This window comes from Anas platyrhynchos, chromosome 16, assembly GCF_047663525.1.
Source record: "Anas platyrhynchos isolate ZD024472 breed Pekin duck chromosome 16, IASCAAS_PekinDuck_T2T, whole genome shotgun sequence".
Lineage (NCBI taxonomy): Eukaryota > Metazoa > Chordata > Aves > Anseriformes > Anatidae > Anas > Anas platyrhynchos.
Genome location: NC_092602.1, coordinates 13,507,198 through 13,524,084, shown reverse-complemented (window position 1 = coordinate 13,524,084; position 16,887 = coordinate 13,507,198). Strand labels below are relative to the sequence as shown.

At 37.0% G+C, this 16,887-nt stretch overlaps 1 protein-coding gene across 18 annotated transcripts in view; it reads right to left on the bottom strand.

Moving 5' to 3' along the window:
- The window catches only part of RIMBP2 (RIMS binding protein 2), a 158,857-nt gene that overhangs the window by 129,432 nt on the left and 12,538 nt on the right, over positions 1–16,887 (bottom strand). For 16 of the 18 annotated variants that reach the window (XM_021271355.4, XM_038187705.2, XM_038187707.2 and 13 more), the window contains exons 4-5: positions 13,926–14,150; positions 12,851–12,985 (exon numbers count right to left, since the gene is read on the bottom strand). In XM_021271355.4, coding sequence (XP_021127030.1) covers positions 12,851–12,985; positions 13,926–14,150 — 360 coding nt within the window. Of the gene's footprint in view, positions 1–9,624; positions 10,011–12,850; positions 12,986–13,925; positions 14,151–16,887 lie in introns of those variants that run through there. The other 2 variants (XM_072024464.1, XM_072024463.1) reach the window with 1 other exon arrangement.

The window sequence follows — 16,887 nt, the reverse complement described above, 5'->3', positions numbered from 1 at the left end:
CACACATTTCTTCCCATGCATGCTTGCACTGGATCAGAACAATGGGATTTGTGCACATATCTGAAAAAGATATGTTGCATATACTTATTATGAATGAAAACCTTTCCAGCTCTGAAGTTATTGCAATAAATTATAAAACTTTGATTATAGGAACAACATGGACCTTTAAAATTACTGTAGCTCATGGACATGTGTTATTCTACCTAGTTAGTGTCACCAAATATACTTTTAGTGTTGTAGATAATAAAAATAATATAGCAATATAATATATAATATTATATATTAACAATATATACCTAATACAAATTATATACTGCTATATGCCTCAAATCTGTTTTTTGTTTGTTTGTTTGTTTTTTAAGAGCCACAATTTCTATGAAAATTCTGTCCTCTAGGCTATTATTTTACACCACGAACAAAATATTGTTTTTATCCTCAAGGTAGATTTGATGATGTCAGAGACAGTTCCACTATGCTTACCTGTGAATTGTAATTTTGAAGGGGCAATGGTCTAGAAACAGCAGGCTTACAAATAAAAGCTAAATTGTAGTATATTACTGAGCAGAAAGACTCGGCCAATGACAAGGAATTGAGAATGATATTCTCATTCATCAGTATTTAATAAAAAGCATTTCTGAACTCAGTATTAAATTGACCAAACTATCTCATATATGAAACAATTACAGTATGCACATCTGGACAGACACCAGAAGAAACTCCTCATATGTATGGAAAATGAATGGATGGTTACCTTTTAATTACATAAATTCTAACATCAAGATTTGTTTGCCTCTTCCCCCTAACCCCTTCATTTCCCACTGTCTTTTCTCTTAAGCCCCTCCACTTTTTCATTCCTCATCCAATTCTTTGGGAAATCCTACTGCATCCAGTATCACCTGTATAAAGAACTTGTACACACAGAGCTTCATGGTAGGCAAACTACACTGATCCAGCCCCCTCCCCAGAAGAACAAAAACACACCAGTGCTAATGAATGTTCTGCTCCAAAACACCTTTCGTTGTGTGCAAAAGACCTCTCTCCTTTGTAGAATAAAATGCATACATTATCAATATTTCTCCTAAGGCATTGCAGGACATACCAAATAGAAATTTCTGCTAGATGAGACTAAAAGGTGGTACTATAACCACTAAATGATTAGACCCAGTTCTACAAAGAAAAAAAAATAATGAAAAAGTTATCTCTGATTTTTTTTTCCCCATACTCTGGCTAAAGAATTTCTCCCATTTTAAAAAATCCACAAACCCTGCTCAAACAGTAATGGATATGCAGTATTACCTAACAGTCATTCTTTGGACTTGTAAGGAAATGGGATAGAAACTGCCATACTAAATCAGATTCCAGAGCCATGTTGTCTAGGCAAAATCAGATATCAAATGCTTCAGAATAAGAAACAAGAAAACCACAGTAAATTCCTGCCATATAATCTCTAGTATCCTACAAGGCCTGGAATAAATACTGTCAAAACACCAAAGCACACAGTACTTAGTATCCCTTCTTATTCAACTACACTCATTTTCATCTACACACTACAGTCATGTCAGGGAAAAATTCCTGTTACTTAGTTACAGGAAATCTGAGCTGAGAAAAGAATACTTTTCAGTAGCAGCACAATCTCTTTTATGATATTAAATAAAATTATATTAAAAATCAGCAATGTTACTTGCTTAAAAATGCTATAACTTTTTACCTAAGAGATTAATCTTATTTACATAACCTAGAATACGGCAAGGGAGAGGAAACATGACACTTCATGTGTATCTTCCTATGGAAAGTGTCTAAAAATTGAGGGGAGGGAGTGGCTTCTTTGTGTTCCCTCTATTGCTGCATCACTCTGCTGTATCCAGTTGTATATGTGGACTGACAGCTCTTTGAGTGATGTTCAGTGTCTGGTTTAATAAGGTTGATACCTGGACCTGGCCAGCAGTTCTTCCTGCAGATCATAAAGAGCTCCAGTTCAGTGTCACTTTTAGAACACAGTTATTACATCAAAGTTGATAGTTACTTTTAATGAAACATAAGGGGTTTATTTACTCACAACACACATTTCATTTCCCTTTAAAAGTATTTACTGAAGTTAAATAGGAATTTTATAAAGAGAAAACTAGAAAGGTTGAAAGCTAACCATAAGGCTTACAATTGATGATAATTAATACCTATTATTATCAAAGTTGGCAAAACTCTCCCTTGCATCTAGCAGCTGGGATCAGCATCTACAAAGAAGTCACTGAGCAGGGTTGCTTTACTCTGTCTTCATGAGATACTTTTCACCTTTTGAAATTGTATTCTCTCTATGAAAAGACATGTGCTGACCACCATTGTAGGAAATAAACTAAAGTCCATTTACACCATTAGATCTATGACTGTAGGAATAACACGAAGGATTTCCCTTCTGTCCAAGATCCTTATCAAGAGTATTTTTACAGGATGCTAGTCTAAAGTTTACAACACCCATGCCTGTATTTCTTCCCTGATAGGAATCATCAAGAAAAGACCATCACAGCTTCTGTTCCCTGAAAGTCATCACTGGCAAGGTACCACAAAGCACAGACAGGTCAGAATTGGCACAGGCACTTCAGACAAAACAGACATTGGGTTATTTATTATAATGCAAAGCTTTAGGTTCTTTGTCCTTATCCTAATTCATACAGCAGTCAACAACTATGATAACAGAGCACAGTTAACTGTACCCACTTATTCTTAAAATAAGCCAAAACTACTGAATTGCAGGGAAATGTATGGTACATCCTTAAATCATCATATAGATGATTTAAGACTGTCTAGCAACAGAGGCCCCTACCTCCAGTGAGAGAGGTCTTTTGCACACAATCTGCAGTTTCAGTGTACTCTGTAGACCACCAATCAGCCATTAGAAAACTGACAAATTGACTATACCTACCATGATATACGGTAATAGTAATTTAAAAATAATAATAAATCTTCAAATTCTCTACTATGAGTAGAACATAGGGAAACAGTCAATTTAATGTGAAACAAAAGACTGGTTTTAAAATATCAACACTTCCTCCTCCCCACTTTCCAACATTTAATTAGGAGAACCAATACAAAGGAAAATGTTGGACAGGGCTCTATAATCAGTATCCATAGATCAGCCATTGACCCTGCTGAATGATCGTGAGCAAATAAACCCAAAACAAATTGAAAAATTTTCATCTGTTGAATGAACAGAACAATATCAAACATCATTGTTAAGCACTTTGTAATGAGCTTTTACTAAAAAGTGCTATTAAATCCTAGGGGCAAAATAAAATGCAGATTCATACAATCACAGATTTCAATATAAAATGATAAACTTCCATAATTTGTCTTCATTAAAAAAAATAAATTAATAATCATGCAGTGTATCATCTACTTGTTTCTAGTTCTTAACATCAACTTTTGTTGCAAGGCTACAGGAGCTCTTTGTTACTAAGCCTTCTGAGTAGGTAAAGTAACTGAGGTACAAAGATTTACTCTGATTTACTCAGAACACATGGTATATCAAGCATCACATCCTCCAAGGCTCACATCTTGGCCAGTAAACCAATTGATACTTACCTTCTTCAGGGAACAGTACTGATCGGTCAACAGTAAAGTACATAAGCTGAATTGGATAGCATGTCAATATGTTCCAGGCAATAAAAATGTGAAACTATAGGTGAAGTAGGACCAAAAGATGGTGCTGGGTCAGGAAAAGAGAGACAAACTGTAATTCTACGAGCAGATACATTGCTGTCACTTATAAAAAGTCTCCTTTTGCAAACCAGCAACCCAATGAATTACCAAACGTCAAAAATTGAACATCCTTACACAGCATTTTTTATTATTTTTTTTTAATCTCTATTGATTTATGTGTTCGTTTTGCATAATGCACCAGAACCCTATGAAGATCCATAGCCAAGGGAAGGGGTCAGGGAGAGACTGAGAGGTTTTCTGTGTTTATTCTGTACTCTGATTATTTCAAATCTGAAATGAACAAACCTATCAGGAAAACAGAAGGGATCCTAGCATACTACATTTAATATTCATGCAATCATTACCTGGTATGTCAGAGTGTTTAAAGCTAACCCCTCTCCTCTTCTGTCCTACAGGAAAGGCAGAAAAAGCAGAATGCAAAGCATTGCAGGGAAGTAAGACAACTGGCCTGACAGTGAGGGCATAAATCTTGTGCCAGAACAAACCATCCATAAGATTTCTACAGTCATTCTCTCTTTCTCTCTCTATATATGTGTGTATATATATATAAACCACTATCAGACTGTTGGCATCAGACAGAGCCTTATGTTGCGCCCAGTATGACACAAGCACATTTTCCCAAACTACTTAAAGGTTATGTAATAGAGATCTGCAGAGCATTAGCAGTCACATGACATGTCCCACTAAGATTTCAAACTGCCACATACAAAATGTAATTAGCAAGCAGTAAACAAGAGAGAAAGGAAGAAATATACTCGTGGAATTGACAAAGAATATTATTAATGTTCTAAATTATATACAGAATTGGGGCCATGGGACTGGGAGAACAAAAAGGATTTGACAAATAGGTAAAACTGTGACTACCATAGAAAAGGAAAAATGCAGTAATCACGGGACAGATTCAAGCATATATTGCTTGTTATAGTGACAACTGTGAGCTTCATCCAGCTGAATACTAAGCACCATCAACTCCATTCACCTTCAGTAAGAGTTTAACTCATCAGCACTCTTCCAGAGATACTGTGCTCAGCTATCCTTCAGGTGTAAACTGGCACAGATCTATAAAAGTCCCTGCTGATTAATATTAGAGTATATTTTTAAGCAAGCCCCACAATGTACTTACTAGAGATGTACTCTCCATGTCAGTGAAAAGGCATACTCTGTACAGAAGTAACAGTATTTTTCAACTGTAAAAGGAGTTACAGGTATATTCAGTAAGAGCTGAATGCTGAAGCCATGAAAAAATCTTCCTGATTCTGGAGGACTTTATTTTCAATTTAGGATTTTTCTAAGCCAACACTAAACAAGGTACGTTGTCTCAAAAAGGGCTTCTTTTCTTTCCAAAATTGGTAAGAGTGGATATTATTGTTATTTTTCCCACACACAAAAACTATAAAAATGTAATTGAACCTGTATATATAAATTATTTATGCTCCTCTGAAAACAAAATAAAACAAAAAATCAGTCTGGTCCTGGTGGAAGTGGAGTGTGGGGTTTGCATGCTGACTGCCCAGCAGCCCACTGTGCTAAGCTTAGGCCTTAAAGAAGGTATCACACTGAAAAGCTTAAAATGATTAAAAAAAAAAAAAAAAAAAAGATATTTTCTAATTGTTATTAGATGAAAAAAGAGAAGAGAAATTATGCTATACTATCATATTCACAATGTTTTCCCCTTGGTTCTTCAGAGTAATATTGTACACTGCTGCTGATTACTAATCAACATCAAACACTCAGCATATTAACACTTATTGCCTTAGAAACAAGCAGTGTTATACTGTTCGTAATACAGAAAAGGTAAAACTTTATGACAAATAAAATAAAATCTGGCTTGTAGTCTCATTTCCTGACTTTTGCACTGCAAATTTTTCTACCAAACCTCTGCCATTATCAAGGAAACTGGCTCTTCACTCTGAACTGAACATACCCATGAGCACAACAGAAACTTTAACAAACCAAATGTTATTCCAAGAAACTCAGAATCAATTCAGATTCTTCTGGCCCTTGGAAACATTTTTCTACTGATCAACAACATACATTGAAGACTGTCAAGTGATTTATAAGTGATTTATAAATCTCATAAGATTTATCAGATTTAAGAAGTCTTTGGTCTGAAGGTCTCATTTTTGAAGCAGAAAAAAATAAGTGGAATGTAGTGGAAACAGTTCATTATTCCCATTTACAGAAGGAGAACAGAGCCCAAGAGATACTAAGCACTTTACTCAAGGCCATTCATAGAATCTGTGGCAGAGCTCGAAATTGTGCTCTGATTTCCTTACTGAGTCCCATGTTATAAGTACAAGCCAAAGTGTTGAGCCACAAGCCTACAAGCCACTCTAATTTCCTTGCCAAAATGTCAGCCAAAGGTGGTTTTACAATTGTGCTTTACAGAAAGACAACAGATCCAACATATTATCAAGCAGAGCGTGGTCACATTTAGCAAAGAAACCCAGGACAACCACATTAAAACTTCAGTGTCAATCGGCTGCTCCAGAAGATCATTAACTGTTCTGCCAAAGCAATGCTGTCACTGTCATTTCCCAAGAGCCCAGTCTGTGCAAATAAGCCTGAAAAAAGCCCTTTTTTTTTTTTTACTGGTGAACATAAACTGTTCTCATGACATGTTGCTTTGAAGAAGCTGCATTTTTCCTGCACTGTAGCTAAATTCTGATTCTATTTTTAGTCATGAGATTGGTATATATATATATTTTTAATTATAGCACCAATGAGTATATGCTACTGTCAGCTAAGCTTCGTTCTCACCTGCGGTGGACAGATTAGAACATCAACAATAAGAAGAGAGATCATCACAAGTGGTACCAGTCATTTTCCAGAAAATCTTTAATTGATTTCAGTTACTTAGTACTATGCTAGATTTGCAAAATGATGGAGAGGAAATGCTACCAATGTAGCTTGCCATTTTATCAGAGAGCTCACTGGACATGACAAGCTAATGCTATCAAAGGGAGAAACAAAGGATTTACACAAAATTCCACTTTAGTCAGTTGCTTTTGCTGAATACTAAAACGTAACTCCCAGGAAAAAAATCTTAACTAATAGATATTTTAGCTACTCTGGATATACTCTGTAGCAGTGAAGAGGGCCTAAAACAATTGCAATTTAGTGAAAAGCAGCCTTGACTCTCAAACCACACTTCATTCATTTGGACAAAATCAGAGGGTCTGATTTTTGGTTGGTCCTGTGTGGGGCCAGAAGTTGGGCTGGATGATCTTTGTGGGTTTCTTCCAACTTGGAATATTTGATGATTCTATGATGATTCATTCAACATAAATATTGAATGGACAGGAAAGAGTGATATATGACCAACTACTTCTTTATTTCAGAATAAAGTCAGTATGATTTTCGATATTTAGTTTTGATACATGGTGGGGCATCTGACACACAGAAAGGAAAACCCTTATATTCTTATATCAGAGTATACTAATTTTCCAGAGATTGTAAGCATCTTATTTCTAGTCCTGGCAATTCAGAAAGGTTTGTACTTCTGTAATAATCTATTTCCTAAATGAACATCTCTGTGCTTATACATTCAATTCTTACTCAGTATCACACACCTATCTGAACTACAATGAGTGTTCACATCTGACACATATGAAAAATAGCATGAAGGGGCCTACAAAGAGATACATATTCTGTACATATTGAAAAGCACTTATGTAGCTTGTATCAGTATGAGACTGACCACATATATAGAGAGATGCTTAAGATTTCAGAGCCTGCAATTATCAATTAAGTAAAGTAGAATGTATCAGATATTCAGTTCATTTTCACACAGGAATTTGTGGCATCGCATAGTCCTGGATTTTGTTATGTGTTATTTTTATTACCCCTAATAACCATGTGCCATTTTAAAGCTGAAATTTACTTGTAATTCTAGAATATTCAACACATTTAATTTCTCAAAAAGGTGCTCCAGGTATACCCAAATATATTAAGTTGTATTTAGTAACTGCACCTCCATTCACTGCCTCTAGTACAGTCATGCTGTATGTTATCAAGCTGGAACCCATTCAGATATATAGCTATGAAAAATCAAGGTTGCTGTCTAGTCTGCCTGCAGCATGATCACATCCCTAGTTTAATTTAAGGGACTGTTTAAGGTCCCTTCCAACCAAACCCATCCTGTGACTTAGAGTAGGACTTTTTCCTATTAAAAAGAAAGTAGTATGCACACAGCCACTGTTCAGGACCACCAGATCTCTTTAACAAAAATAACCAAGTCACTTAAAAGAGACCCAACATCCTCCTTTAAGGTACAAGAAGTAATGCAAATATATTTCATAGGATAGCTACACTTATAAATACTGGCTATGATCTATAAGATTTCATCTAAATTGTTTTCCTCATTTGCTAGCTTAGTCAACTAGAAAGCCCTTTTCTAATAAAAATGTAACACCTCCAGATCAAAAAAGGTGAAATATAAAGTGACTGGAATAACTTTCATATCAGTTCATGTATACTGTTATTTTCAATTGCATTGAATTTCTGGAGAAGTTTTAATTTACATTCTATCATTGCTCTGTTTTAATATTTCATGCTGTTTTCTCAAGACAGCTCTTCTATCTTGCTAAGTAATAGTCCTTATTTGAATTTTGTTGATTGTAGCCTTAGTATTATCTACCTGTCTCTGCAGTCTTTGTGATTTTTTTTAATGTTAAGTGCAATTGCTTTAATTTTATGTCTTTCCTCTAAATATTTCCAGTCACCTTATAAGCTGACTCTGATTTACTAAATGCAGTGACAAAATTCATTAATAAGTTATTCTGTTGAGTTATTTTATATATAAACTCTGCATCACTATCTGCACTAGTCATAAAAGCCCAGTTAGTGTTTTACCGTAGACATCAGTAGCTTAAAAAGAAAAACTGAAGTCTTCATATGCACTTTTATTTACCTTAGTTAAAATAGTGCTAAGACCACCTACAGCTACAATGTCGACCATCACATCAGTCCTGGAAAGGCATACCATCTCTGCCCAACACTATTGGCAACAGCCAATTATGAAAAGAGGTTAATGAAAAAACCCTGCAGTATTCCCTATATCACTGAACACAGCATACTTGCACATGTTAACTAAATAACTAGTATTTATATACATATGCTATAATAAAATGCTATTGTACTGTTCTACATACTCACATGCTTAACAATTCCAATATATACCGCTATACATAGTGTGTTCATACATACAACTGCAAAAGATCTCTCCCTCCAACCAAAAAGGGCGAGAGATATTTACTTGCAATTGGTCTAATTTAGCATTAGATGCCAGACGCATATACCATATATAATTTAATTAACAACATCTCTGTGGAAGATATTCATGACTTTGTCATGACATGACAATATACATCTTCAAAGCAGACACTGTGAATATGCACCATGCTTGGGGGCTCGGGGCGGGGGAAGGAGGGAGGGGGGGCAGACATGGGGGAGAGAGCTGCTAGCCAGTATGATTACTAACTTTGCCCACAGACATTAATACAGAAAAGAAACATGGCACCAGCAAACCTCTGAATATAGTATTTATTTCACAGGAAACCACAAAAGTAACTAGAAAATGACAACAGATTAAACATCAATAGGAGGGAGGATGGAATAATCTAGCAAGAGTTTAATCCATTTACCTAGTGTTCCTGCATAACAGAAACACATTTCATTATTTAAGCATCACCTAGAAGAAAAGATCCAGTGAAGGGCATCATCAAATTGCAGCAGAACAATAAAGTTTGTCTGCCTCTGATACGAGTTACAGATTCATTACCGCTATCTAAAAAGAGGATTCTTCCCCTCCACACACACCTACAAATCTTCAGCCCTCCCACCCTCATTTGGCCCATAAAGCATTTAGCAGAAATAGCTATTTTTAGAAGGGGTGAAATCTCAGCATACCTTCAAATCAAGTGCTTCCGATGTTCAGCAAGATCATTGCCGAGAGAGAGCTGCAGTCTACTGTGTCAAATTACAACCCTGTAGAGAGAGGCAGCAGTGGCGGCGGCGGCAGCAGCAGCAGCATTGGTGTGTTTGCACTGCTTGTATTCAGGCTAGAAATGATTCATTAGTTGTCTGCAGGGAGGCAGGGTGAAAAAGAGACAGCAAGCATCATCGGCCATGCAGCAGCTGCCAGAGCCTATGAAACAGCAGTGCTCACACACACATACGCACACAAAGATGGCTTTCCCTATTTGCCAGTTTCCCTTTCACATAGTATTAACCCTGACACAGCAGCAGGGACAGGAGCTGACAAGCAGCAAGTGGGATCTCAGCAAGGGTGTGTTTCAGTGACAGGGGGGTGGGGTGAAGGCGGGTGTTGGGAGATTTTATTTTACCTCCAAGTAATGCTATCACAGGATCTTCTCAGTAGGTCATCTGTGGCCTACTGGCACGAACCAATGAACTGTAAATGTGAGCTGCATTTTTTTTTTCACTGCCAAGCTCGCCCAATGGAAGGCTTTGAAACTCAAATGCAGAAGGGTATTAAGACAGATTACCTGGAGCATCTGAACCATTCTGTCTTTCCTCTTCTAAAGCAAACTGTACCCAATATATTCACGCAAAAACTGCTCAGTGTGCCACCAGTATCTCCCCAGCAACTAGAGGGAGACACTCTAGGGGATACAGGGAAAGATTTTAAATAAATATATTTTTAAACATCTAGCTTTAGTCCATTTTTTTATTATTATTATTTTTTCAGCAAAGATCTTCTGACTCATGGAGTCTGACCACTTTGGGAGTGGATTCACTATAATATAAAGAATTCTTGAGGCTGATGAAAGTTAAATTATTGAAGAAAACATATGAAGTTATGTGGAGTGGAACTTCTGTATTTCCCTTTCAGTATTTAAAAGAGTAAGGAAATATTGCACTCCCAAGGCACTACTTTACTGAATTCTCTTAAAGTATGTGCAGAAATACATTTTCCCATTTAATAATGTCTCCCCTTTATCCCAAAAATGGAGTGTCTATGTAACTGAAACAGGCTACATTAACTTACAGTTCCTTTGCAACTTCTGTCTTCTCCCTACAGTTTTACTAATGAGCATAATGAGGAAGAGGAAAAATTTCAGAAGATTTTGACATGAGTGAGAAGAGCCAGATTTCCCCAAATGCCTAATACTTCTTTATGAAGCCGAATACGTGGAGAGTACTTTGACCTCCAGGAACTGTCAGCATCAGATACTTCACTGGAAAATAGAAGGACTCATCAGGTGATCTCTTTCTCAAGTTTTGACTTATCTGGATTTCCAGACCATAATAAATTTGAACCTTGAACCATGATGTTCTTTAACCAGACAAGAAATCCTTCAAAAGTAGCATTACTTACGTTTCTGGATATTCCAGTTCCCAAGCATCAATCTGTTTGAGAGCCTTACTAAGATCTTTACCCCAAAGATTCTACTAACAGTGAGTAGCACCAATGCCATTTGGATGAAAAGCATTCATTATTCAGAATTAAAATATAGTACAGAGTATCACAGCATGATCTTCAAAGTTACTTGTTGCTTCTAAAAATGTCCTTCATTGAATGAAACAACTAAAAATCTGATCCTTTGTCCTGAAATACTGTCAGAAATTGAGGTAAAGGTTTGCAGATAACGTATGCTTTCTTCCCCAAATTTCTTACTTATCACATTCTATTCAGAAAACTGCAGTCTTTCTAGAAAGTCCAACATCTAAAACTAAGGTATCCACCATCTCAGCCCCAAATGACCTTCCCTGAGATTACTCACAACTGCACCCAGAAAAACAAAACTCTGGTATTTTTGGAGAGAAAAGCTGTTCCGACTCAGGATCATATGTTCCTTCCCAGATTAGATTATGGTTTTCATCATCAGGCAAGTACAATCTTACATTTATAACCAGTTTGTTATAATAAATTGTTTTCTTTTTTGTTGTTGTTGTCTGTTTTTTTAAAGTCTAATTTTGGCAAATTAAATTTTTTTCCTCAATTGAGCTACATGCAAGCTTGAAATCCAAACATTCCTTCCAACTATGACTATATAAGCACTTACCACGTATTGTGCTTCAGCAACAAATACAGATCTGCAGCATATGATGCAAAGTGATAGCTAAAGATTCCAGGTGACACATTTTTGAAATCTATCTTGTCTATTTTGTAGATTAGATGATTCTATCTATTTCTTTATATGCATTCATACAAGCAAAAGAAAAATTTGCTGTGCCAGATACTTGAAAATAAGTCAGATTACTGTAAAATAGCATAACTAATTCATCACACTGAACAAAGCAAACTTATTCCTTCTCATAGATAAGCATAAAGAGCATATATTGTGTACATATGTGTGTGTGTGGATATACATCTGTATAAAATATATACATTATCATAAAATTTTTGGAAACCTTGTGTTCAAAGATATGGAAAATTATATGAATAAATTAAATGAAATCACTCAAAAATTAAATGGCACCCATTTTTTTTTTTTAACCACCAGCACAGATTTACTGCAATGAAGGCTTTAAAACATATGCTTTACCACAAGCAACTGTTTAGAAATATGAGTCTTCACACTTGACGTATTCAACTTGTTATGCCATGGCAGACGAGGACTCACATTTTATTGGAACTGTAAGATGTTAAGACATCGTTAACATAAACAATTTAATATTTATTCTGTAGTTGCCAAATATCAGCATTAAAAATGATGTACCTTGACAGTACCTGATGATGGGCTGCTGGTAAATAGGAATGCACATTAATGGTGCTGCTGAGAGGAGCACCATTTGATTGAGAATAGCAATCCCAATACAACAATTCTACCTTCTGATAGACTTTTTTTTTTTATGAAAAAGTAATAAAACATAAAGCATGTTTCTAGGTACAATATGGTTCTGTGAAATGCCATTTTAACACTAAAAGTATGTACATTTTCACAGACAATACGGAATTTCCCCAGAGATATTCTTTCTTGTCCCTACAAATTACATGCAGTAATTATTTAAAATACATCCTGAGAGGCCAATCTTCCTCTTACTACCTGTAGTATGAAAGTAACTTTTGCAGTGTGTTGTTTCAATAAAACAAGCCAGACAAACCCTCCCCTTCCCACTTCACTGTAAAAAGTGGAGTTAAACCTGAGAAAATAGTAATGGAACTCACCTTGCTAGCTGCCAAAACACACACAGAGCCTCCTGCAGAGATAAAGGAGAGCTGTCTCTGAAGCCACAACAGTTCTTTCTGAGATTGTTTCAGTAGCTCTTCCATGTCACCTGGCTTCAGCCCCATCAGCCCTTCCTGCGTGACAGGAGATTTTCAATTTCTATTTCTAAACCAGAAATATTGTGCATTCAAGCACAAAACCTTTTCTACACATGATAATTTAGAAAATATTTAATGTCAATTAGCTGTCTGTTTGGATTTAAAAAAAGAAAAGCAGAAAAAAGAAAAATGCAATCTTTTCTAACTGTTTTAAAAACCTGTATGAATAAACTATTGTAAGGATCTAGGAGTAAACACTACATTTAACATGAGTCAGCAATGTCCCCTTTCTGCGAGGAAGGCTAACAGCATTCTTGGCTTCATTGGGCAAAGTAGTCCAAGCAGGTCAAGAATATTGATCCTTCCCCTCCACTCAGGTGGGGAAGGATCCAGTTCCAGGTGGGGCCATACCTGGAACACTGTGTCCAGTTCTGCGTCCCCAGTACAACAGATACCTGTATCTACTTGATAGAGTCCAAACACAGGGAGGGCTACCAAGGTGATCAGGGGACTGAGGTACCCCGAAGAGAGACTGAGTCAGCCTGGAGATGAGGATGTTCAGGGGAGGGATCTTATAAATGTCCATAAATACCTGAAGGGAGGATGCAAAGACAGAGCTGGGCTCTTTTCAGTGGTGCCCAGCAACAGAACAAGAGGCAGTGGGCACAAACTGAAACACGAGAGATTTTGTCTAAACATCAGGAACCATTTCTTCACTGTGCTAGCAATGCATCACTGAAACAGGTTGCCCAGAGAGGTTGTGAAGTCTCCCCTCGGAGATCTTCAAAAGCTGTCTGAACGTGGTCCTGGGCAACCTGCTCTAGGTGGCCCTGCTTGAGCAGGGGTTGGACTAGATGAGCTCGAGAAGTCCTTTTGAACCTCAACCATTCTGTGATATATTCTGTGATTCTGTGACTCAGTTTAACTGTTTACCAGCAAAGTTAGATATTGAGAATAGAACTGGATTTTTACCTACCCTTAAGCATCCTAGTTGATTTTTGAGTTCTTCACATTCTACTTGCAGCATTTGGATCTCCAGATCTTTAATGCTTTCTGATTGTTTGTTGATATTTTGAAGATGCTGGGCCTTAACATTGACTAAATGCATTTTCTGCTTTAGAGGAAATGTTCTGGTAATTGTTTTTGTGATAACAGTAGTGTTATTGGATGACAATGCCAATGAAGTTGAAGGGCTGACAACCTGGTAAAGAGAAATATATTTTTCATATTATTTTTGCTAAAACTGTGTCTGGGGGAAAGAGTATAGTTCAGCTTGTTTCACAAGTCATACCAGAAGTGCATTATTTGAAAATTTTCTTTGTAAGATCTTTCATTCATGCAGTCAATGAACAAGAAATAATCTCACTTGATCAATCACCAGTAAAGAGAGGAACAACTCAAAGAAATGAAATGCAGAAAAATACTTTTCATACTTTTTTCATTCAGTTGATGCCAGCTAGCCATGATCACTTTGAATATATAGATATCAATGTATTTACCACTTCATGGCAACAAAGTGCTGCTGCTTAATCACTGTATCTGGTCATTCACTTACTGTTGTATCACATAGCAAATTAAGGAATTATCCTTACTAGTGATGCCTTGGACATGCACTTCACTTGGAAGATGTGCTTCAGCTGCACCTGAGATACTGTATTCCAAAAGGCATGTTCGACCACGCTGCAAACTGTTCACTGGGAATCAGCTGTTAGGCAGTCAAACTTTACACAACTGCATGAGAATTCTGGGAGAAACTGTAGCTCTCGCTGACTAAGAAGCTCACAAATCTTTATGTCCCAACTCTTCTTGCTTTACACCCAGCAATTTCCATAATACTTGACCTGTACCTATGGACTCTTATGCAGTACTACACAAAATACTATACCACTTCAGCAACAGAATAAGAATCTTCAGGGTGGTCTTCAGGACAATTAGAATATTTAGCGTAATGAAACTACAGTAACAGAAAAACACTGTCATCGCTGCCTTCAAGTATGTAAGCCACGTCCCACTACCTTTGGAACAATTGGAACAATGTTTAAGTAACAGTATAATATGTCCCTAATGTTCATGGCTGGTTTTTGACAGAGCAATTGAAACTATTACTGCATGTTGGTGTTATAAAAAGATTTAGAAATATAAGCAAGCAAAGTCATTGCACTGCAGTAAACATTACAAAACTTACTTTATGAGTAAAATGGCAAACACAAATATTCAAATAATAATAATAATAACAAAAGAGCACAGAATTCTCTTAATTTTGAAGTAGTAACTGTTAGCAATCTCTAAATTGAGATCTATCTGAACTAGAATTACCCCAAAACAGCTGTATCTGCTAACATTATTGCACTATCTATCTTTCCTGGCTTTTTTTTTTTTTTTTTTTTTTTTGTATTGGAAGTGTGAAAAATGGAAGAGGGGTGGGAAGTCCTGATTTCAGGTCACTTTCTTAATGTGAGCCTTGTAAACAGCTTTGTCAGACACACATAACCTTCCTAAGCTTGATGGATAGTTAATAAAATTTTGCATATTAATACTATTTGGTTTTATAATACACTGAACATATATCCATGAACTTTGGATTAGCTCAGTAGGATCAAAATTTGCCCAAATATTAAGTGTCTCCCAATAGCTCCTGTACTTCAGCAAATGGAAGGTTAACATTACCAGAAGCAGTGTGACACCATATTAAAACAAACAAACAACAACAACAACAAAAATACCCCAAGATGTTAATTTATCAAATATTGGTCAATTGGAAGATCAGCTACAGGTATTAGATTAAAAAAAAAAAAAGTATATATGACTTTAAGCAAGTCATATCAGCAGATACTCCTATTTAAACAGCACCCTGAAATACTGTTATTTCTGCCAAATTACAGATTCTGAAGTCGGATTGTTCAAATATTTATATTAACTCTTGCTACTGCAGTGTGTTGGGGTGACCATGGCCAGACACCTACCCAACTTCTCTCTCACTTCCCTTCTTCAACAGTACAGGGCTGAAAGTAAGATGAAAAAGCTCATGGGTTGAGATAGACAGGGACATTACTTAACAATTATTGTTTTACAGGAAAAACAACCTGACCTGGGAAAAAATATTTATTTTCAATTAGAATAGGTAAGTTCCTTTGTAAGGAAGATGGACAAAAATTAACACACTACCTTCTCCTCTCCCTTTTCCCCAACTTCCCAGGCTCAACCTCTCTCCTTCTTTCCCAACTCCTCTACCTCCCTCTTCAGGAAAAATCTGCTACAGCGTGGGTCCTCCACAGGCTGCAGTTCCTGTCAGGAGAACCTGCTCCAGCCTGGGCCCTGAAGGCCACAGTTTGTTCAGAGAGTATCATCCTGCTTTCCATGGGCTCTCCACAGACTGCATGGAAATACCTGCTCCTCCTTGGTCTCCCTGAGGGCTGCAGGTGCACCTCATCCCTGCCCCACTCCTCCTCCTCCTCTCGGCATGGTGCTGGCAGGGAGGGCTGTTCCTTGCACATTTTACCTCAGCCCTGGCTGCCCTGCAGTGCATGGTCCTTCCCTCATGCTGCCCCAGGGCCTTGCCTCATGGGGCTCCGCAGCCTGCCCTTGGGCAAAAGCATCTGCTACACTTAAAAGATCGTTCAACAATCTAATTACCAGAGGTTAACCAGCTCTCTGCTAAACTCTATTGCAGAGATGAATAGTCATCCTCTGCTATATCAAAGTGGAGTAAGAACCCCAGCACAGCAGCTGGTCTCTCAGTGTCAGGGAGGCTGTCATAACATGAATGAGCAACAGTTCTGTAAACTGAGGCCACTTGAACTGACTTTTCATTTCATAATCCAAAAAGGTACCAAATTTTGAGTGATGAAAGCTTTACTGCCCCCAACTGGAATACCAACAGGTTCATACAACTAGATCCAGGCACTGACCTCAAAAGAGTAAATTATGTGTTACTCTCC